Below are 24,811 nucleotides of genomic sequence, written 5' to 3' on the forward strand. Positions count from 1 at the left end.
TTTCTGTCGGCTTTGGTTGCTTCTGATAATCATTCTACGCTTTTTCACACTTGACAGACATGCGTTTAGTAAGTCATTCATTGGAGTTTAGGTTTGACAGCAAACCAAACGCTACAGTGTCAACCACCAACAAAAAAATTACAGCAAGTTGTGTCCTGAAAGCAGCCTGGGAATAATTCAATTGTTTGTTGTTTTTTTTATTTGAAATTCCCTATCATTCCCTAGATTTGAAATTCCATTCCATTCAATTCAATTCAATTTATTTGTCCCCGAGGGGCAATTGCAGAGGCACGTAGAGTAGTACAATTTACAAGAAACAATTATCAATTAACAAGAAACAAAACACACACACACACACACACACACACACAACAACATACAGTGCAAAAGTGCTTATTTAGACTGATTTGACTGAAGTGAACAGTATTTTCTGTAGTATTTACCATCTTAAAGCTGAGTGATCAGTATTTTCTAGTACCAGCTGAGATGAACAGGTATTCTGGGTTAGGAAGCTCGGTTCTACCACTTTACCCATAGGACTTGAATGCAGCACCGCTAGAAGAAGGGGAGTTTCTCTCTTTTATATTAAAGGAGGGTGTGTCTCTCTCTCCCTGCGAGAAGTAGCCGTCAGTTTGCTTACTTCCCCAACTTTTTTTCTTCTTCTCCCTTTCCCCCCCACCTCCTTGGATTCTTTCTTTGCCACCGCCCGTCTCCTCTCCAAACTCGGTCAGTCATCCCAGGTTATGCTGGAGGGTTAGACGGAAGGTGAGCGGGGCCCCCTAGGAGTCTTTTAGTGGATTTTCCTCCCTTTTGTCTCAAAGACCAGTTCCAGAGCGGACCAGAGGAGTAAACCTGGGGCATTAATTTGGGTTTTTTTTTTTAAATATCCACCATGGGGGATGTGATTTCCAGTCACCTGGATGAGGCGAAGCGGGAGATTATCACAGGTGAGTCGGATCGGGGTGTGTGGAGAGTCGCGGTGTGTGCGCGTTTTGGCGTTTTGGCACATGTGCGTTTTTACGCAGCGGCCAGGTTGAGCTAATAGAATCTCCTGGTTGCCTTCATATGATTTGTTCTCCATACTTTGCATTTGCAGTTTACAAGTCTTCAGCTTGACCTTACTGTCGGCTACTTTATGGTGGTTTTATCTTCTATAGTGTCACTATAATCATAGCACACCTATAGGGACTTAAAAGTGTGTTTGTGGTCCTCAATAGTGAGTTTATAGTGACCTTACAGTACTTAATGGTATATGGCACTTTATCTCCTATCCTATCACTATAATATTCCTCAATTAGCATATACTGCATAGTTGAAATGCTGTAACATTTGTGTTGTATCCTAAAAATTATGATAAGGTTATATTATAGGTCATGCTTCAAATTCAGGTTATGTTTCATTGCCAAGGCTCCATGAGGAAAAAGATTGCAGATTACTGACAGGTAACTTACTTTCTATGGAGCATGGGTGGAGATCCAGCACCCCCCTCACACACACACACACACACACACACACACCCTCCACCCCACCCTCTTACTTCAGAGCTTCACATTGACTCCGATTAACTTCATTGTCACTATCATTTAGACTTTGAACTCTTCATAATACTATCACCGCTACACTTTTTAATATGAGTGACAGGGTGTTGGCCCTGTGATCTCCCCTTCCTCCCCCCCCCCCCCCAAAGCTGTTGCGCAATATCACACTCTAATCTCACTCTATAGGCGGGGTAGGAAATTAATTTCTTCACCCGCTAGCCATGGTGACTGCTAGATCTCACAGTTTACCAGCCGTTTTTTCCAGATTAGAAAAGAATCCTGCAAAGACAGAAGCCCCGAAACACATCAGCATTTGGCCTGTGATAACTTGTCCGGTTATAGCTGATCTCAGATCTGAGCAGAGTGTGTGCAGGCTAATCCTCACTAAGGATCAGAGTCAGCGGTCCGCCCCCACACTGTCAAACTGTGTGACTCTCCTCATGGCAGTTCTTCTTCTTCATTGGTGACAAGTCCACAGTGACAGTTTAACACTTGAAAAGCCATTTGACAGCTGTTTTGAATTTCAGAACTGACATTCAGCTTTCAAAATGTCCCTCCATGACTCAGAATCATACAAAGAAACAGTATTAATAATCATATTTCCCCCCCCAAAATCCATTGGCCTTTCGAGTGTTAAACCCACTGTTTGACTTGACACCCCTGGTATGGTTTTTAGTAAGAACACAGAACTGAGGAGAGAGAAGGCTATGTAGGAGGCCAAGGTCTTGGATTTGAGAGCATCATCCTTTTTAATGCCTTGACCGTCCAATTCAGAGTGAGACACACACACACACACACACACACACACACACACACGCAAATATCAGATGTGGAATCTGAGGAATGCATGAAAAAAGCAATGTGTGTGTGTGTGTGTGGCTGGATGGAAAACCTCCTCCACAGGCCTTGGAGCTGCTGCACAGCCAGCCAGTCTCTGCACCCAACACCAGCCCAGTGCCTGGATTTATCATTAGACACACACACACACACACACACACACACACACTTTCACTCTGTGTTAATTTTTCTCATTGTGGCTCCATGTCACGAGGATTAGGTAATCGTGTCCACAGATAGCCCCGTCACTCAGCGCCATTGTTGTTCCGCGGGGGGGGGGGGTGATTTATGAGGCGGTGATGAACGGGGGGCCGCGCCTATCTGTTGTCATCTCTACCCCCCCCCCCCCTTGTTAGAAGAGATAAGAACGGCTGTGGGAATCCCCCCCCCCCCCCCCAACCCGCCACCACCCCATAACCTCCAGCATGAGGTCAGGGCTTGGAGGGGGGTTACAGAGGGTGGGATCACACGGCTAACCTCTCATTTCCTCCTCGGAAACTGGCAAGAGTGCACGTGTGTGCCCAGATACACACACACACACACACGGGCTTCTGTATGTACACATACACACCAGGGTTACAGTGAGATACAGTACTGTACAAAAGTCTTAGGCACCCTAGATTTTTTATATAAATTTCTTAGAAGTCTTAGATGTTTATTTGTTTTCTGCATTAGTGTGTCAGTAGACTGCTGTTTATTGTACATTTTTGATATTCAGAAACTTTTCATTTCATTAGTTTTGAAAGCATCTTCGCTTTATGGATTTCTTTGACATATGCCTAAGACTTTTGCATAGTACTGTACATGGGGCCAATATCGGTCTTTTGTTAAAAATTGGATATGAGCTATTCTCCACCTTGATATGATGGAAATGATGCAATTTGATTGATTACATATTTACTGTAGAATTGATCAATACTACACTGGTTGTCTGAACTGATTCTTACACAAAAAGCATGCATTGATTATGTTCAATTATTAGCCTACTATCCTCAGCTTCAGTAGAGTTTCAGATGCTTTTCCACCCTGACAAGAGTAAAATTCAAGGGGAAACACTGAATACTTGTAATTTTGGGGGGAATTTTTCAGCATGAAAATGGTCAAATTTAAAGATATTTCAATATCGGTGCAAAATATTGGCTACCCCAGCTTCAGTCCAATCATATCATATCATATCAGCCTTCAAAAACCTACATAGGTTGAACCAGAATGCACAGACGCGTACACACACACGCGCAAAATACACACATTGAATCACACACTTCAACACAGGGGTCCCTTATGTAGTCATGTGGAGCAGGGCCTGCCTGGTCAGTGGGTGAGGGGCCGGGAAACAGGAAATCCTAGCGTGGGGTGTTTAGCCTGGCTGTGCTGAAGCCCCTGGCTCCGGAGGGAGTGTTCGGTGGCCAACAGGCCGGCTCTGTGTGGCCTGGCCTGGCCTGGCCTGGCCTGGCCTGGCGAGGCGTGGCACTCTCACCCTCCAGCACAGCACACAGAGGCTTGTTGTCGAAGGCTCAGGTAGCAGAAATATCCACGAGTCTGCTGGTGGGACCCCACAGCATACAGTATGTACTCACACACACTCACACCTCTCATCTGCAGAGTGGAGACTTCAGTGGGCGGAGCTGAAGAACCACAGTTTTTCTGGCTAAGTAATATTGAAGCCCATGAAGAAGGCAAGAGGTAACATAAGAGAGGAGGTAGCTAATATTATGAAGCCTAGCGCTCTGGATACTGAACTGAAAATATCTACTAACTGAAAGCTATCTAGATACCAAGTTATCTAGGTCAGTGGTTCTCAACAGGGGGTCCGGGGACCACCAGGGGTCCTTGAGGGCATTCCAGGGGGTCTCCCAGCAAATTGCTGAATTGTTAAACTTCATTATTTCATTTACAAGAACGATTATAGAATGTAGGAGAATGACTGTTTTGATCATAGTTTCACTGTTATCTCTCTACCTACAATACAGATAGTCATGGAATTCTGGACAAAATCATATCTAGGAATAAAAATATTCTCAGAGTCTGAGAGACAGAATCTCATCAAATGGGGGTCCGTGGCCCTAATGTGGACTAAATTAGGGGTCCTTGATATGAAAAAGGTTGAGAACCACTGCTCTAGGTTAGCTAGTTAGCCTAGCTGACCTTCCAAGTTCAAACTAGCCATACATGCGTATAGCTGTCTTGGTAAGATAGTTAGCTAGCTGCTGACCTTCCAACAGCATGAATGCCATGGTCATGAATGAATTAAAAAATAAAAGTCATTGTCATTTATGTTTTTTATTAACATTCTGACCAGAGTTCCTACTTTGCCATTCAAGCTTGCCAGTTAGCTAACTCGCACTCTGAAAACCCGTGGACCTTTGGCTCCGCCCACTGAGGTTTAACTCAACCAGAGATTGTTTGTGCCTCCGAGAAGATATTTGCAGAGCTAAAACCTGAATCTGCCCCTAATTTACTCGACAAGCATGTTTCGATGTAACTAAATTTGCTTTCATTCGGCCTGGTAACTCCTTCCACGAACACAGGAGCCCCCTCCTGCCTCGGCTCTGATGGGAACACAGTCTAAATTTATGAGTCAGCCTATGGGTCTGTCTCAGTGGAATGTTTTTGTTAAGGCACTGCGGCGAAAGGAGGGTGGGTTGGGGGTTTTATTCTCATGTAGGCCTATTAAATGGGAGCCCGGCTTCCTTTCTCAACTCAGATCTTTGTGGCCAAGACATGCTGAAATTGTTGAACTAACGTCGATGATAACGAGGGTTGCCATGTCAACGAACCAGCGGCGTTGGTCGGATTAGATTACCACGGTGATGTGGGACGACTTAATGGTATCATTAGAGCCGATAGCTGGCCTCAGCACTGCCGAGGCCCCCTGGACAATTAGCCCTGCACACAGCAACACAACAGTCAGCTAGACTCCCTACAGCAGCTTCCTTATACTTTTCTTCCAACCTCTCTGACTCTATAATCCCCTCTGCTCTGCTTCCTCCTATACCCAAAAAAAAAAAAAGGGAAAGTGGAAAAGTAGAAGTACAGGTTTTCTTTCTGTGGAGGGAGTTTCTGTTTAAAAAGAGTAAATGCTCAAATCTAATTACCTCATTAGTGTGTGTGTGTGCGTGTGTGTGTGTGTTTGCCTCCGCCTGGCAGAGGTGATAGGTGCTGCCAGGGTGGGGAAGCTATATAGTAAACACATTGTGAGTCTGTTGTGCTTAACACATGGAGGAATGTGACCCCAATGCAGAGGCAGCCCCCCACCCCCAACCCCAATTCCTCCTTTAGCTGCACATACACACAATGCAACAGAGACAAATTGTTTTCATCTACTGCCCTAATGGATTGCGTGTCCTGCCTGCTTTGTAATTTGCGTTTATACTGATTGAGTTAGGCCTAAGTCGCCTAAGATGCATTAAATGACATCTGTGGAATCTGTCTTTTGGTTTTATGCTTAGTTTACTTGCAACAATAAAATGCATAAAGAGCAGAGTTCCCACCTTGATGTAAAATTCCATGAGTTTTCCATGACTTTCCATAACTAAGTCGGAGCACTTCCATGACCTAAAAATGTAACCCCCCTGTTTTTTTTTTTGACAGTCTGGTTTCCACTACAGCTGGGTTGCAAACCACCCACTAATGCAATAAATGTGTGAAACAAGTTAGAAAAATACATTCTGTTATATTCCTGTAAAGTGGCCCGTTTGTGAAATGCCCTGACATTCTCTGACTTCCCCAGGGCATTGATCAAATTCCCCCGACTTTCACTGTCTGGAATACACTTCTCTGAATTCCAACCGTATTCCAGAAATTCCATGACGAGTGGAAACCCTGTAAAAAAAAAAAGAAATACAAAGAAACTCTAAAGGGCTTATAAAACATCTCACTCAAGGAAAAAAGGATTGCAAACCAAAGACACAATTAATTGGTACATTACGTTGAATGTGTGCCCATTCACAGCAGATAATTGCTCTGTTTATACCTGGCTGGGCACGATTTATAATCAAGCCTAAGGACAATGTGTACTCTCCTTCAGAGCAGTAGACTACAAGCAGTCTGATTTATTTTGCTCTGTTGTTTACTTGGGTAATGGTATTAAGTGCAATCATTGATCTTGTGGAGACTTTGTTTTACAGAGGATTAGATGATTATGCTGACTGTCTAAGCTTGTGAAATATCTTGTGAAATATCAGTCTACTAGTTCAAGTTTCTTTCCACACTTTTCTCTCTAGAGAAGTTTTTTTTTCTCAATGTGTTGTTTTTGAGTAGAGTTACACAAATATATCAGTTTGCTGATATATGGGGCTGACATTGGCAATTTATCAAAAGTCCAATATCAGCCAGTCGATGTCATCCACCTCCAATGTGATAGATATGATGCAGTTTGTTTGATTACATATTTATAGTATAATTGATCAATACTACATTGGCTGCCAATGGGAAGCCTTTAGTCTGAATTGATTCCAATTCCAATGTGATATTTCAATCAGATTCCACACAAGTATGCACAAATACATTGAATTATTATTATTATCCTGGGTTTCAGTGGAAAGTTTTAGTTTCCCATGATGGTCTAAATGCTGTTTCACAATATCATTCTGGAAGAAAACACTGAATACAGGCATTTTGGGGGACTTTTCTGCATGAAAATTGCCAAATTTATGCATAAAATATCAGCTATTGGCAGCTTCAATCCAAGAATATTGCTATTGGTATCAGCTTTCAAAGACTAACATCAGTGGAACCCTAATTTTGTAAGAATTTTTGACAGGGTTGCCGACAAAGAACAACTTACTGGAATATTGTATCATCTAGTATTGTGCAGATGCACTCTCAGCGTAGTACAAGCTCTTATTAGTGTTGAGAGTGAGTTTACATGTTGCTGGTTCAGAGAATGCCAGAATTTACTGTTGAGTCTATGGAGGTGTTTTGGCTCTAAGTCAATGAAACATCTGTGATTGGAGTTTTCCACTTGATATCTCCCAACATCCCTCCTTTTCCTGCGCTATCCCCGGTGTAGTCTCTGGTCGGAATGAAAACCAGCACACTGTCAGCACTCCGTGGCACATGGTTGCCTCTGAATCTTGTTCCAAAAACAAACCGCAGTTGAAATGACAGAGAATTCGATTTGCATGGGACTAGTATTATCAGAGGACCTCTGTCTTCACCACAATACAGCATGTCGTTTATGCACGAATGAAATCATGAACAATCTCCACAATTGTTACAAATGACTTCACATGCCCAGGTAATATTAGCCCCTGTGTAAATAGAGCTTAGGACAGGAGCGGCAAAAGTCCATCACCGTCGTATGAAGACATCCTCACCCTCACACTATGAAGAGAACTTCACACACATTTCTCAACATGGACTTTCACACACTCGTGTCCCCGGGCCTCCTGAATAGGCCCCACCGGCGCTGGCCAGTGAGAAATACCCCAAATAGTCGTCACGCATCTTCAAGTTGACTCTCCATTTTGGATTCATCAGAGGTTGGGGAAATGGCGTTGCGACAAGGCATTCATCGGAGCTACCGCCTCGCTGTTTTGGCTGTGAAATCTGCCTAGTCAGGGATGTTCTCAGTGGGGAAGTCAGTGGTCAGTGGAGTTGCTGAAAAGTTTGCTTAAGCGTGCTAATGGATTGAGGACAGTCAAATAAAAGCAGCATTATCTGAGCGTATCTCCTGCCGTCTTCCTTATTTGTCCGAAATGAATGCTGCCTTTGATTCGACTCGCTGTCTGTGATGTGGTCTGTTTGTCATGTGATTACGCCGAGTGACTTATCCAAAAGAAGCACGTCAACCATGGCATGTTTCAAAGCAACCACTTTTAAGCAGCTCCTGTCAGTCCTGCCAGATGGATGAAGCCGAAGATTAGGGTTCAACCGATAACTGTGTTTTTGAAGGCCAGTACCGATATTTTTGGATTGAAGCTGTCGATAGATGATATTTTTCTGCTGATATTCAATGTGTTTAAATTTGACCATTTTCATGCCAAGTAAGCCTGTTCAGTTTTTACCCAGAATGTTATTCTTGTCAGGGTTGAAAAGCTTCTGAAACAGCGTTTAGATCATGGGACAATAAAACTCTCCATTGAAACTCATACAAATGAAATTCTTTTACAGCTCTTTAAGGTAGGGTGACCTAGAGCTGGGCGATATGGACAAAATCAAATATAACAATATTTCTGACCAAATACCTCGATATCGATATTGCGACAATATTGTAGGGATGACTATTGGTGCTTTCACAAAATATTTACACAATGAGATTTTTGATAAATAATCATCCATAATGTGGATATAATGACTAAGTGGGTAAAGGCAAATAATAGAACAGCTAGAACAGTCTGGTAAGTTCAGAAAGTGACATCACTTTACTGTAATGCAGCCTTTAAAACCAGGAAAAGACAACACTTATGCCATATCATGATATTACGATATCCAAAATCTAAGACGATATCTAGTCTCATATCACGATATTAGGGTGACCCATCCCATCTGTAGTAGGACTTTAAATAAAGACATTTTCTGTAGTTCTATACATGTAGTTCTGAACAACATCCATTATATCAGAGCAGGACAACATGACTGACTGATATCTGATATTTAATAAAAGGCCAATATCGGCCAGAGATATCGGTCTAACCCTTCTGAAGATGTCAATAATACACTGTTTGGTACCAGCGGGGTGTACATACTGATTTACACCAGTCATGCATGTTGGTGTCTGATGCTGTTTGCACCCACACAGACAAAAGCTTTTTCATCTGTAGTCATGGTCATATGCCGCTTAGTGCGGTGTGACTCAGCTGAGTGTCAAATGCGCACAGATCATCGCATTCTTGTGTCTGCTGTGGTTATTAAATGAGTCACCCCTGACTCCTCTTTCCCCATGATCCATTCCTCCTGCAGTGCACCAGCCCGTCCAAACATTATGTCCCATAGTAACATCTCGTCCACGTCACTTACCCCCATGTGTTATAGTCTGATCAGCGATGAGTGTGGCTGTGTGGGAGCTGGTGCTGGGATGCCAGAATTTACTGCTGAGCGTTCCCAGCAAACACTTTGACGGTGAACAGATGTCGATACGCCGGCCTTCACCAACATTAAAAACCCGTGTTGAGACGATGTCCGTAATCGTCCATAGGTGCTACCTGCATTGTTTTTCGTGAAATCGGGACCTAAATACCTTTTGTGGCATCAGTTCAAACCAGTTTCCAAAGCTGGTTTACTGTGCCTGGGCATAGTTCCGTCAGATCCGGTGTATTGTTATCTGAAACCTTGGCTATAGCCTGGGCCTGACATCTATGTGCCTTGAGCCCCAGAACCCCAGAGTTCCAGGTTGTGGTCCTTTGGTAGCACTTTGCAGGGTTCCTACAAAGGTAAGGAAAGTCTAGAAAAGTATGGAAAAATACATAGGACTACAGGTTTTTATGTAGTTGTAGAAATCCTTCCATCTAGGCGAGAAGTAAAGTTCTGGAAAAATTATGGCATTTGGAAATGGCAAATGTCTAGGAACCCTGACGTTGGACTTTCTCTTGGCATCTCGCCCCTCTTCCTTCGATCTCTCCTTTCCTTAGCTAAAAGTCACATTCCACTGAGACTTCCCGTCCAAGCGGCCAGTTGACTAGTAAACACTTCCCCTCTGTTTTTCCATCACCATATGCCTATCCAGGAGCTAAGGTACAGCCAGCCACATTCATCTTCAGGGAATAACAGGCTAGAATATTGCCTCTAGGCCTGGTGATAACAGTATTATACAGGGATGTGATCAGAAACACCAGAGGACCAGGGAATCTCTACTCTTGAAGAAAAAAAACCTGATTGTTAGGTTATACTTTGGTGACCTCAGTGAGACAGAAGCAGCTCTGTGGAAGTAACGCTCCCTTGTTGACCTCTTTTGTCATCTTGACTGAGTGTTTTCTTTAGGTGTGATGCAGACTACGTGGGAGAGAGTTGAGCAAGAGGCTGCTGTGGTGACTGATTCGTAGCGTTGGGATGTGGGAAAGAAGCAGTACACAGTAGAGATTTGTCTCTTTTTTTTCTTTCGGTCATCAGGATGTTTATTCAAGATAGTTTGCCTTAAGTCATCACTGTACAAACAGTGATGTCAGGCCCATTTCACCTGTACTGGTCTTGTGGATTCCCAAATGTTGTCCTGCGGTGACTCACTCTACTTTTCAGCTGGATCTTCTAGTCTTTGGCGTAGGCTTTGTTTGTCCCTACAGTTATGAAATTGACCGTAGCAAGTTGTAGCTCACCTTTTTTGGCGGCCACACCTCAGTGTTTCTAAGGACATAATTTAAGAAATAATCGAGTGAATATGACACAATGTCATATTCAATTTCGCCTTCATTTCTAGACTCAGTCCCCCACCCGTAACTATGCCTGGCTGCCTTCCTAATGGCTTCACCAGAGAGTCTAATTATACACTCTGGCTGCTTAGGAAGAAACTCTGATCCATCTCATTATTTCCTCCCCATTGCAAAAGCAACATTTCATAACCACAATGCAGAGCAGATGGGATCAAACGGGTCATCTCTCCTCCCTCCCCACTTGCAGTTACAACTGTTGAACATATTTCCCATGGAGTCCAGATGGAGAGAGACATATTTGGCCCATTTACTAATTACTAGTGGTGTGTATAGGATTTATATGGCCCCAAAACCCTTTTAGTACAATTAATATCATGCCAGATCCTGTTACTTTTAGAACATCTCATTGTTTGAGAGCTTCAAATAGCAATGCCTCTAAAGGGACGTACATTTGGGAGACGTTTGCTCCAGAGCTAGGCCCAGGGGAATGGTGGTGGCTAGATTTTAGGTGGTCCTAGCAGATTGATCCATAGAGAATATGTTGGGAGGACCCAGCATTCCTCCTGTCCCATCCATCCATCCCAAGCAAAGCAGTTTGGCAGCAGCTAGGCGGTTCTCTGGTCTGGTCTGGATCCAGCTTCGTCCACAACCAGCAGACCATTCCCATTCCTATGCAGGTCTGGAAAGTCTGGGGAATGAATTTGATAATTGACAAGAAGTCAAATTATAGGGCCTAGTTCTCTCTCTCTCTTATATTAATGTGTGGAGTTGTTAACCCACTGTCATTTTATTGTATTGTTATATTTGTTGTTGTCGGCAATGGTTTTAAAAGTGGGATCTGGGCGCCAGCAGGGGTCCTTGAAGGCGTTTCAGTGGGTCCCAAGCAAAATTGGGAATGGTTTGATTTCACTAGTACCTCACTCCTAGAAGTTAGCACAATGTACAAGGATAACTACTCTGATCACAGGTTTCAGTCTCCACCCTGTTGTTATCTCCAACCCCTACAGCATACACATGTAATTCTGTACCAATTCATATGTAAAGACAAAAGTCTCAGATGGGATTCCAGGGGATATTATGTTATCAAATGGGCCTCTGTTGTCTAATCCACATTTGTTTTAGGGTCCTTGATTTGAAAAGGTTTGGGAACCCCCATAGCTAGTTGATAGTCATATTGTCTAACCACTAACAACACTCATCATATTTAAGACTGACCAAAATCTTAAAATTTACTCGAGAAATTCAAGTGGTCATCCTCAAGTTCCTCTTTTTTCAATTTTGTCTCCATCTTTGGTGCAAAGCGATCATTCCTGTGGTGTTTCTGCACAGCAACCAATTGTCAATCAAACAGTGTATCCAGGAGTGTGACATGATGTTCTTGGATTTTCTGTGATGAAGTTACTTGGCCCTTTGCTGTTTTCACTGAGTTTCAGAGTTTCAAAACCTGTTTCTTTGAGGTTTAACTCAACCAATGGGATAATTTCTGCCTCCAGAGCAGCTCTGCACCCACGAAATGTTTGCATAACTAAAACTCCATCTGCCCATTATCGCCCATAATGGACAGTAATGGACTCAGCGGTGCAAGTCTTCCTTTCACTAAGTGTACAGTGGAAGAGATTGGAAATGTGAAGGTCAACCTGGGCTCTAGCAAACACGAGCGTTGTGGACTCGCTGATAAAAGACAAAAAGAACAGTGTGAAATGCCGTACCTTCTGTCAAGGCTGTGTTTGACTTTCAGTGTGGAAACGTTTCCTACACAAATAAGCCTTGGTCACGCTCAGGAAGGTGGACCATGAGTTTGGAAATGGGGACCTGCCCTTCAAACCTATAGAGTGTGGTTTGAGCTACACATCTGAACTGCAATGAGTATATCATGGAAATGTCTGGATGCTTTATTTTTGCTACCTTCCACCATGGCATTCAGCTATTTTAGCTTTTTCCATGGACTATGAAATTATTTGCTGATGATTTATTGAGGGGTATGATTTAATAAGGGATTATGACTTTATGTTATAATCTGTTGTTGTTGTCCTAATATGTTGTACATTTAGTGTATATGACCCTTGATAAAGTAATGAGGAATATTGTGAGTGCGCTTGTGCTAACAGACTACTTTTGAGTTGGTCACAAACCTGTGGAAGTATTTGCATACAAGACTGGATGTTCCTGTTTCTAATGAAAATATAGTATACCAACAAGCTTGTGGCTTTATAAATAGAATAGGAAAATATCCATCTAAACAAGTCATTTAAGCTGGTATTGAGTTTTGTTTGTAGTTGCTGTAGTTGTTAGTTTGCAGATCAACTCAAATGTTTATACCAGTGGTGTGATCTGCCATATTCTGCTTTGTTAATGACCCTTGTTTCTAGAAAATTCCTGGCAGAATGCCTCCATTGGCAGAATATTTAACTTGTTTTTAAGAAAAGTAAGATTCTAAAACTGAATGTGACAAAATTACATGTGAAGATGTATTGTTTTTGCAGTGTATCAGGATGACACAGTAAGGTTGCATGATTGATTTCCATTGTGGTCCATGAATGGGGAAAGAAATCAGAAAATGCTTAAGATTGGACGAAACTTGTATGATCCCAGTGGGGAAATTTGGGCTGTTGCAACAGCAAAAACAGAAAAAACAGAATATAAATAAGAACAGAACAAAAGAGGATTGTATGCAACCATATTGATGCACTCAACAACAGCAGCACATATTAGACTGTATGAAAAATACCTGCATTGTCCAGCACAGTATATAAAATCTTCCGGACCAAATGCCACTGTGTCATTACTGTATTTTGTTTCATGAACCATTCTGCTTATGTCTCTTCCAGCCCGGACCGGGGAGGTGATGGGGGAGTTTGGGCGTCTGTATGAGCAGCAGTATGCTGTGGCTCTCTTCAACAAGGTTCGCTTTGACATCGAGGGAGGAGGCGGCCCGCAGTCCCAGCTACTACACCGCAAGGTAAAACATCCCCCTTCCACCGCTCTGCAAGGCTTCATGTTGAGACTCCCTCCTTCGACTTTAACTTTTGAACAACCTGTGTGAGGGATGAGCAAACTCTTTGTCGTCTTTTAAGACACAAACAGACTTTTATTTCCTTGTCTGTGTGTAGACAGTCTTGTGAACACAATAACTCAAGAACAATACATAATGGAAACTTCATACTTACTCCACAAGTTCCCCCAATAAAGTAGATGATCTGATTTAGGTTTTGGAGCAACTTTCTGCATACATTTGCACATTAATGAGGACAAACTGATTTTCTCGAAACGGCTATAACTCCTTAATGCTTTAAGATACTGAGTTCATAGAAATACTGCCCATGTGTTATGTGAAGACAAGCATAATGACAGACATATTCACTAATTAATGCACTAATTAACTTAAATAATGACCTCATTAGCATAGTTTGTGTAATATATCATAGTTGTTATGGTGGGAGATTAGGCAGCTCAAGTGTTATACATGTGCATTTAACTGATAGCTTGTTTTGCTGTCATTGTGATGAAGTGGTATTAGTTTGGTAGAAGTCCAATATAGTTCTAGTTGTCTATAGTTTTTGAAATCCATGTGGGCTTGAGTCTTTGGGCATTTGCAGTGCAGCAATGCAAGTCTTACCTTTACTGCAGCTGATTGTTTTGTTGCTTTTATCTTGGAGCACTTTCTAAACTGCTGTACTCTTTTCTTAAAAAGTAAAGAATAAAAGCATGAGGTGATCTTACAGAGGTGTGAGGTATACAGAGCTGCTCAGGTGTTTAACTCCATTCATTATTTTTGGGGGGGAAGTTGTAGCCTGTTTCCATTTCCAAGTTACATTCATTAATTGCTCAAAAAGTGAAAATGATCCTTATGATGACAGTCCCCCACCAGCATGAGCAGAACTGAAAGAAAACAAGGTAACTACTCTGAGGCTGCAATATGGAGACAATTTGTAAAATCGTGAGGTTGGAATTATATGGTTCTCTATTACTTTTTCATTCAAATTGGTTTATCCACATATTCATGATCTTTGGGTGTTACTTTATGCTTGTATGGTGTTTTTTTTTGTTTTTGTTAAAGAGATCGCTTCAGAAAGTGGTAGCTTATTTCCATTTTCTGAGTTAGTCATTATTTGTTCAATGAGATCTAAAATATATATTTTAGGGCTTATTTAGTCCTTTGTAAAGCACTTTATAACGAAAGACTATAAATTAGACTGCCATTAGGGGTTCAATCACTGATTCTGCTTCTTCTTCTTCTGCCTTCTGACATTTCCACAATAAAGAGTGAAGCTTATATATTCATTGTCAAATCATTTGCTGCATGGGCTTGGACCCTGCTAATGGCTGCTTGTGGCCGGCTATATTTATTATTAATTGAGGTATGAGGGATCATAAAAATGAATCATAATCCGCCTTCACATGACAAGAAATGTTGATGCCAAGCTGCAATTTTCCACTTGCCTTTGCTGGACACATCTTGTTTCTGTGGAATATTGAATCTGTTTGCCTGTACATGAATAGAGCCATAATTTCTGTTACTATGGTGATGCTGGAAAACCTTCAATGATAATCTGCCTTTTCTTAGTTAGGGTTTATTTCAGTGGTCAATGTTGTATTATAGTGGGTCTCACTTGTAAATAGTCTTGTCTGCTATTGACACACAGATATCAAATACACAGACACACACACACACACACACACATAGAGCTACCTACATGAAGCTGTGTGGGCGGATCTAGAGTCTCATAATGTTTGGGTTTAAGAGAGTGTATTGAGGAATGCAGTTGGCTTTCCTGAGGACAACAATGCTGGCTGGGTGGGACCAAGTAAACAACCGCTAATAGAGACGGTTGAGACGTGTATTTCCTCAAAACCATACAAGGGCTGACTTTTTATGACTTCTCTAGCAACAGAAAGTCTTTAATGTATAATGCACGGAAAGGCATGAAGAATAAACTATGTCATCTATCTGATTCCCTTTGTGGTCTGTTTTAATGTTTAAGCTGAACAGTGTTGTCTCCCCCAGATTCCTCTGGAGAACAAGTCCATCTTCTCTGGGTCGCTGTTTCAGTACCTGGAGGAGAACAAGAAATGGAGGAACCGCTTCCTCTTTGTCCCGGATTCCTACAACATCAACTATTACGACAACAAAGCGGTGAGGAGAGAAACCCAGATTTCCTACGCAGGTCTGGAAAGTCTGGAAAACTATAGACCAGTGATCTTCACCGATGTGCCATCAAGAGCCATGTGTGATGCTGATGTTCATTCTAAACAAACGCTACAGCAGCTGATTTCACAAGTTAACACACCTTCAACTAGAGAGGAGGAACAACTTGGTGAAATCACCTGCTGTAGGTGTTTGGTTGGAATGAATGAATCTGCATATACTTGGCTCTCAATGGCTCATGGTTGAAGACAATGCTGCCTGAGGAAGAGCGCTATAAGCTTGAAATGCGTTGCATATAGCTATATATAGTTCATCTTTTGCTGTTTCATGTGCTTTTGTTGATTTGCGCTCATTCAGCTTGAGTAAATGTTCAGGAATTGCACAAAAAGACAGGAAAAGTATGAAAGAAAAACTCAGTCGGCTCATTCGGAAGTATGTGTAATGTTCTACTGTGCTGGCATTTGTTAACAATAGACAGTGACAGTCAATATGTCACCAATCAATATGTAACTAGATGATTGGCACCAAAATCATCTGTGTCTTTGGTAGATAGCTCTGTCCGGTGTGCATGCTAACATGTCAGCAAATTAGCATTATCCAAAGTATTAAGATGAACCTTAGTATTCCAAAATTGGTATTGCTTGTTGTTCTATGGTCTGTAGATTCATAACCTTTTAAAACAAAATCCCAATCTTCATCATTAGTTCAGTCCGTTTCGAATCAACAGTGCAAAAAACTTTAGCTGTGTGGCTAACTTTGCTCACTTGCTGTATAAACAAAACAAGTTATGCTCAAAGTCTTGCGAGAAGAGAGGTTTTCTGCCGTTAAAAGTGCATTATTTTTAAAAAAATGTATGTCCATTTAACCAATCCCCTAAATAAGCCTGGCAGGTTTAGACGCATGTCATTAAAATGCCAGCCTTAGAGCTGCTACAAGGACAGGACTATCTACAGATGATTGTGCCAATCCCCTTGTCACATATTGTGTAAGGTGACCAATGGGCCAAACTAACAAAAAGTCAGAGTAGTCCTTTAAGTTTTTACCTTTGCACAGTAATACATTCAGGTGCATACAGGCGCCATCATTAGAGTGGACAAATCCTTGCCGTACAGTCTGTTTTAGATTATGCTTGTATGATTCACTGTCTCACTGTCTGCTTTCTCTCTTGGCTACCAGTCCCATGACAGAGGGCTCCATCCTAAGGGAACCATCAACTGCGCTGGCTACAAAGTGCTGACATCTATGGAGCAATACCTGGATCTGATCAGCAACAGCCTGCCTGGTGAGGAGGAGGGGAGAGGGGAGGAGGATGGAGGAGGAGAGAAGGGTAGCAGGGGGAAATGGCATATTAGGCAGATATTTAGTTTTTTGGACATTTTCCTGCCTAAAAGTTTTCAGTTCTCAGGGCAGAACTACAGTTTTCCATTGCAGAAAAGCTTAGCATTAGCAGAAACGGCATTTAGAGTAGACCATCATGGGGTACAAATCTCTCCATTGAAATGCAGGATAATATAAATAAACACATTTATGCATACATGTGTGGAATCTGATCAAAATGACATGTTCAGGTTAAGGGCTTCCCATAGACAGCCAGTGTAGTTCAATTCTACAATAAATATGTTATCAAACTGCATCAAATCAGAGGTGGACCAGATCCCATTTAGCATAAAGCCAGTATTGGTCAAACCCTAAAAGGAAAGGAAAGTCCGAGGAGGTGACAGGGAAGGTTGTAGGATCAAGGTGAGAGAGGGGGATGTAACAGAAAGAAGGTGAAGAAGAGTTGAGTTTGGGGGAGTGGGAACAGTGAGTCAAAGCTGAAGCAGGAGTGGAGGAGTTGGAAGAGGGGGAGGGAAGGAGGAGTGGAGCTACATTAGTGTGTCAGGGGCCCACAGTAAGGCTGCTACTCTCCTAAATGTCATGTTAAATCCTTTAAACATGAATCCTGTAAACTGGTTTCGTTTGAAACCGCTAGAGGCTGTTTAAACCTTCCTGGGTTCAAGTGCCTTAATTTTCTTTGTGTCGCTTAATTTGCCAAGTGTAATAAATGTCCAGGCATTTGTCTTGGTGGCAATGGTGCAGGGACATACAGTGTCAACAGCTCATGTAGTAACATAAATACATATTGAAATGCATGGTGCAGGGACAATAACTCACATTCAGTGCAAAGGAACAGTGGATATACAGTAGACGGTGCATAAAACTGCAAAAACAAATCTGTTGGAGTCATTCAATGTATCGAGTATCAAGTCTTGAAATCTTATCTTCTTAAACAAATAAAGATCTGACAAAGGGGTGAGGTCATTTCTTTTTTTTTTCCATTGCAAATCAACTTGTTCCAAGAATTCTCTTGAATCAAGTGCCATTTTCTTGATACAATAGGAGTGATTTGGCCTATTGTGCCTTGTTTCGAGATATAAACGAAACATGAAAAACAAGTGAAACTGCATTTGAAACGATTGTTTTAAGAAAAATAGTTGAGAGAAAAAGCGGCAAGTGGTGGGTTTTGAGCATAGACATGACTCCTTAGGCAAAAGTGAGTTAATATACAAAGACTTGTGCGTACATTATAAGTGCAAAATAGTGCATGATTCAGAAAACATGCAGAAATGGCAATATAGCAACTCAATGGTATGTGTTGGTGTGCATATTTTCCAGGTGTAAAAGCCAAGGTGGGAAGTTCACCCTTCTTGAAGTGCGCCACCCAGTTCCCTCTGGTCCTCTGGCACCCGTACGGCCGTCACTACTACTTCTGCATGGTGACAGAGAAAGAGCAGCAGAAGTGGCATGCGGTGTTCCAGGACTGCGTCAGACACGCCAACGATGGTGAGTCCTGCCAGCAAACGCAGAAACTCCTGCAGGCACACATGCATATGAACACACTGATGGACTGAAACTGACTAGATACACTATGACCTAAGTGCATTAAAAGACTGGTAGTTCAAGTTAGACTTTGATCTTAAAGGTGCTATGTGTAGCATTTTTAAACATTAATATATCATTGGCAAATTATTTGGAATTATTACTGCTAGTGTTTCTCTAAATTAAGACCACATTTCCAGTAAACCCTGTTGCTTCCTGCCCCTCCTCCCCTCCCCTGGTGTCTTTGGCTTTACTGAAGAGGATAAACATCTTGGAAGTGATTTTCCCATTGGGCTTGGTCATGTCCGAGTTGAGTCTGAAGTCCTCAGTACTCGAGTCTGAGTACCTTGTCCTGTTACATATTTTATATGTGGCACTACTTTTTGCGCCAGTTAGTGTAAAATCCTTGTAAGTGAAGCTCACAATACGTAGTGGAGCCATGTTGATCTGTCACTTGACTAGCAACGCTCACACTCCCAGGCACTGATATGTTACATCATCCTAGCACACCCCTTTTCCACCAAATTAGCTCTGGTTCTTGAACCGGTTCCGTTCAGGATTCTTGGAACCTTGGTGCTATCTAGCGAATGTTGGTGGAAACTGGGACTGGTGGAAAAGGGGTATCAGTGGTTGTGTTGTCAGATACACTTTCGTAGTCTGTGTCTACGTAGTCCTATTTTGTTAACCAACCAGGTAACGTTGAAAAGATGTGTAGCCTATGTCGAAGGTGATCGCGTCCCAAGTTCAAGTCCTCAAAGCGCATGTCGGATTCAAAAATATTCAAGGTCACTTGGACTTTAGCTCCATTCGTTTGTTTATGGAAATTATACTAATGTCTCAAAATGAATGTGGTAATGATTTGTCGATGCTACACATAGCACCTTTTTTAACAAGAAATCTGTCTTGTAGCAAGACCACATTATACATAGTTACAACAAATCGAAACTTGCAAGACGCATTCAAATGCAATGAAGTAAAGAGCATTAGATTGAAAGACCAGCAAAGTGGAGGCATGGAGTGGAGAGTATCTGTTACAGTTAAGCAGGTTCATGCCATGTGGGAGACTTCCATGTTTTGGATTTTGTCTGTGGCTCCCTGAACCGACTGCTTGAAGGGAGTGGTTCAAATTCTCCCCACAAGTGGCATCTAGGACAGTCTATGCAGTTTGTGAAACTGAATATGTGTGGTTTAAACATATTGAGCAATGTGATGCTCACTTTTCTCTAGCATTAGTGCAGCAGAGTCATTTTGTAGAAAAAGTCAAAGTTGAGCAACGCAGTGAGGGCAAGAGCCCACTTGCCCTGCACCACTGCCTTCAGACTTATGTAATATTTACCACAAAAAATGCTGATCTGTGTCGATAAGAACTGTGGGTCCTATTGACAGAATGGCAGATGAAAGTAACTGTTCTAGAGTAGACTGTGCTAGAGTAACTGTTCCCCTCATACACAATGAGAAACCTGTATGCTTGCTTGGATGCGTTATATTTTGTGGTGACTAATTTGAACATAGCCTGGGGTTATATGACAAAGCAGTTTGTCGACTATTGATAGGATGTGAGTTCAGTAAACCTCAATTTGTTCTCCCTAAAATAATACCAGATACTGTTACAGCCCTTGTATTGGTAAATCTGCTCCCTTCTGTGCTTTCTTTGCTCCGATATTCTTCCCCTTTTTATTCCCTGCTCAATTTCCTCTTGTTTTGTTTGCTTGCATTTTTCTACATTGTGCCTCAGCTCAATCCCAGTTCTCTTTCTGCAACCCCTCCTCTCGCTCTTTGACTGTTCTCACAAAGGGAAAATGAAGTCATGTATTTTGGGAAATGCACATCAAAGCAGTTGGTTTGGATGCACTTTTCTCTGCGCTCGCTATCTCTGTGTCTTGTGCCAGAGCAGGCGAGTCGGGAGGCTTGACCAAAGATGGTTAGAAAGCGAGAAGACCCTAAAAAAAACCCAAAAAAAAACACTGTGCAGGTACAGCCATGGGTTACAGAGATACAACACCTATAGGTTTCTCAGGCAGCCACACTGGTGCTTTAGCTCACTTGGTAGGGCAGTGGATGATCATGTGGGCGTCCTGGGCTCTAATCCCGAGGTTGGCAGTAGGCTTTCGTATTTGGTTTCAAAGAGCCAAATAGGTCGTAAGTCATCACAAATTACATGCTTGTGTAACCTAGATTCAAGAAAGGTTCTCACTGAGCAGTGCATGCACTTTACACCTGGAAGCAACCCAGTACAACTACAGTCTTCTACTGTTGGCCACTGAGCAGCTCCACCAGTCCAAGGGTTTGAACCAGTGACCTTTCAGTCCAGGGTTCCCTCTGGTCATGGAATCTGGAATGTCATGGAATTTTGCGAGGCTGTTCCAGATGGGTAAAGTCAGGGAAAATCAGAGAATTTTACAATTGGGTAACTTTACAGGAATACACCAGAATGTATTTTGCAACTTTTCTCACGCCTTTATTGCACTAAATAGTTATTTCGACCCAACTGTAGTGGAAACCAGACTGTTCAGCCCTTCAGAAAAACAACACTAACAAATCAGGAAAGAATCACATTTTTAGGTCGTGGAAGTATTCTGATTTAAAGTCATGGAAACCATTGAAAAGTCATGGAATTTTGCATCAAGGCGAAAGTGGGAATCCTCAGAGGGGGACAGTTCTGGAATGCTGATGAGGAACATCCTTGTCCAGGCGTTTCTTTTAGTTCATCTCACTCCACTCACTACATCCTCATTGCCATACTCCTGTCCAGTGGGTGGTTTGAATTAACTGTAATGCCAGTGGTGTTGCAACAATAGTTGGAGCATAGCAGTGGTAGTACTTAACAGGCTGCTGTTGGGCAATGCTGCCCAAAAAGTTCTGCTGCAGCCAACTTGTCCATACTGACAAAGTAAGGAAATAAATGAGGCAAATGTGGTAAACAACAGCCAACGCTTTCATTTGGAGTTTCTTTCAGTGTAAATGAACATTTAGGACTTTCGTTGGAACTCCTCTTCTGTGGCTGGCTGTCCTCACTACTACCGTATGTCCTCACTGTGAGTCGTTCCAATGAATCCCCTGGAAAGCCAGCAAACAGAGTGTGATACACAGAAGCTTAAACAGATAAAGATTGTGACAGTTATGCTACGCTAAGGAGTTAGGTGAAATACTTCATGTTCCCTTCTCCGATCTGAATCGCATCCCTCCTCCTTTCAAATCTACTTGATCTGAAATGCTCCTGTCTTGTTAAAAAAAACTTTTTTCCCTCTTTCTCTTCGTTGTAATTCTCTATCATACATGATCATTTAAGGGTCACAGGAATTGTTTGTCCCATCTATTGCCAGAATTCTGTGGCTCTGTATCTTGCACTCCTTACTGTTGGTTGCTTGTAATGTTGGTGATCTAGAAATGTACCTTGCAGAAGTGCTGGCGAAATGCCTAAAATGTACTTCATTAGAAGTTGAATTCTTAACTTGATTTCTGACGTAATCGGCATACCATGGACGAGGCCACTCTCGATAGTACTGGTGCAGATTGAAGGTAGTCAAGAGTTTTTACATAGTTCTGTGGTTTTGGCATGCTTCATCGGGGCTTTGTGTTCTCAACTGTACAATTGGCTGCCACAATCTCGTGAACCTGAAACTGGCACAGCGTTGAAGGTGGAATCGACTCAAAACATGATGTCATGATGTATTTACCTGGTTGCCACGGTGCTTGGCTGAGAGGTGGGAGCCAAGAAAGAACCTGTCGCTCATAATTGGCAGCTTTGTCCTAACTTCACATGAGTTGTTCACCTCTGCTGTTTACTTTAGCAGAGGGTTTATTAACTAGTGCAGGTGCTACAGTACAGAGTGTATCCACCAGGCCTGTACTTACATTCCCAGACACACAGTCTGTAGTTATTGTAGGGCTGAAATGAAAATTGACAGATAGGTGTTTGTCTGTGATAGCTGTTTGCTGTGTGTTTTGTTAATAACTTACTACCGGTCATAGATTGCTAGGTGTACAGCTTTGCAGCATCGCTCATAAACAAAGATTTATTTGAAGTAAATATGGACAAAGGCAGTAGAAGTGCATGAATGTCTGCATTTGTGCATAGTCCATTATAATATGTCCTTTTATTCCCCTAAAATTCAGAGCATGGTCATGGATTTTCAAGATTCAAGGTGTTTGCATACAGTATGATATTTGCATGCAATAAAGTCATTGTCCCGAGACAAATTCAGTTTGCAAAGCAGGAAAAATATACATAAACATATGGACAACACAACACTAGTTAACAGCATTCACTGTTAAATATCAGTCTGGGCAGTCAAGTAAGGCCAATGAAAATGAAGTACAATGTACTCAGCAAAAAACATTGAGTTCTTAGTCTGGTCTGTCTATGTTCAGTCATGCACACCAGTGTGCAGCATGGCAAACAGCACTGCACACGCACACACTGTTAGTAAGCATAGCAAGACCACCTAGATTGCTAACATATGTCTGCTCCACAGCAAAGCCAGTATTCAAGCTTTAGTAGTTAAGCTTTTTGAACACATTTTTTTAGTTATTTTTAATGGTTTAGTCACAGCAGGTGCACATCTCCTCCAAAGTACCAAACTATGCACCTGGTGTTTTGGATGCGGTGCGTTTCGAGGCGCTCCCCTGGGTTCCCGGTTGAACATGTCTCAACTTTAGCCTTGCCCGCACATCAAATCGTAAATAGTCCTTGAAACGGCACTATCAAGGCAGAGCTCTTGGACGTGTAAATAAAGCTCTCAGTGTGCTGTTCTCCCTAGGAGGACGTCATGTACCCGAATCCTCCGTTTCAGAATGGGCTCTTCACCCTCCTCTTTCAGAGCAATTAGAGCTATCACTAACTTTCTCTTGTCCATTTTGATTTTCAACGTTATCCCCTTCGTTACTTCAGGTTCGCTCGCTTACACTGGTCTCCTTGTATGGAGGCAGACAGAAGCACCACGATGCTCGCTTTTCTTGCTTATCTGAGCGGCTTGATGTGACCTCTTGCCAGCATTATATTTACATTAGTGTGTGTTTCATTTCTCCTTCTACTCTTCCGTGACTTGGCTACTGTGACACACCCTTCCCCAGCCCTCTGGTGTACATCTGTACTGTTCACTGCCACAGATGCATTGGATTTTCGGGTCATCACAGCCACTCTTTAAACCAGCTTAGCGTCTTGACAGCTTGGAACAAGTCTTAGTCATTCTCATGTCGTAAATCAGTGTGCAGTTTACACAAAATGTAATACGGCTATGGCAAAGAGTCAGACCTGCACTTATTGTAATGTACTGTTCAGTGTTGTACAATAAAGTGCATAGCTTCCTTTAGTAATTAAGGGGTTTTAGCATGAATGTGTAGTACCAGAGGCAGTTATGTGAGTGATTATTACAGCGTGGTGATATAATAGCGTCATGTTCAGACTAAAGTCTGGTATGTAGCAGTAATTAATTACCTTAGATTCCTTTCTGTCTTTCTATCTGTTTCTATCTGTTTTGCTCTTTATTTCAGTGCATGTCTCTTTGGATCTTTTAATGGTGAGCACAAATGAAGACTTGCAATGTATCCACTTTGTCCTATGGCATATATTGTATGTTATTTGATGGAATATATGCCACTTGGGGGACACTGGTATTTAAAGCGCCTTACAGTACCATGAGTGCATACAAACTGTATAGATACTGCCTCTGGCTAAGTAAGGTTTCTCAGGAATTCAAAGTTGAGTTTTTTTTTATTTGCAAAGTGAACACAGAACTGATGAAACATAGATTATATAATGATAAAACAAACAATCTTACTTGATCGTTCAATGGTCACAGGAATACTGTAAGGACATTAAAGCCTTGACCTTTGTATTCCTTCATTTTGGTTACTTGTAATTTTCGGTAATCTAGGAATTGAAACTGAAGTGTAACAAACCAGAGGGAAAAAAATGTGCAGATGAGGGGGAAAAAAATCCAATAACAAGCGGCTTCTAAAAATATCTCACCTCCAAACCAGATTTTCATCCATTTACTGGTTATTCTTGACTACAATGTAGACCGTTGATTCGAAACCTGTATGAGGGGCTGTGAGGAACCTGAAAGAGGAAACAACACCAATAGTTAACATGCCTCAGCTGTGACACAGGCCTGCTGTACTAC

General features: G+C 42.0%; 1 protein-coding gene across 1 annotated transcript in view; it reads left to right on the forward strand.

The window, feature by feature from the left end:
• Positions 1 to 687: 687 nt before the first annotated feature.
• Positions 688 to 24,811, forward strand: part of niban2b (niban apoptosis regulator 2b) — a 39,342-nt gene continuing 15,218 nt past the window's right edge. Inside the window, exons 1-5 of the mRNA XM_071523784.1 lie at positions 688 to 947; positions 13,510 to 13,640; positions 15,687 to 15,815; positions 17,004 to 17,109; positions 18,483 to 18,650. Coding sequence (XP_071379885.1) covers positions 893 to 947; positions 13,510 to 13,640; positions 15,687 to 15,815; positions 17,004 to 17,109; positions 18,483 to 18,650 — 589 coding nt within the window. The 5' untranslated portion in view covers positions 688 to 892. The remainder of the gene's footprint in view (positions 948 to 13,509; positions 13,641 to 15,686; positions 15,816 to 17,003; positions 17,110 to 18,482; positions 18,651 to 24,811) is intronic.

Source organism: Centroberyx affinis, unplaced genomic scaffold (genome assembly GCF_046629955.1).
Source record: "Centroberyx affinis isolate AG114_WGS23_722 - 3 ecotype Tasmania unplaced genomic scaffold, CSIRO-AGI_Caff_v1 ptg001114l_1, whole genome shotgun sequence".
Lineage (NCBI taxonomy): Eukaryota > Metazoa > Chordata > Actinopteri > Beryciformes > Berycidae > Centroberyx > Centroberyx affinis.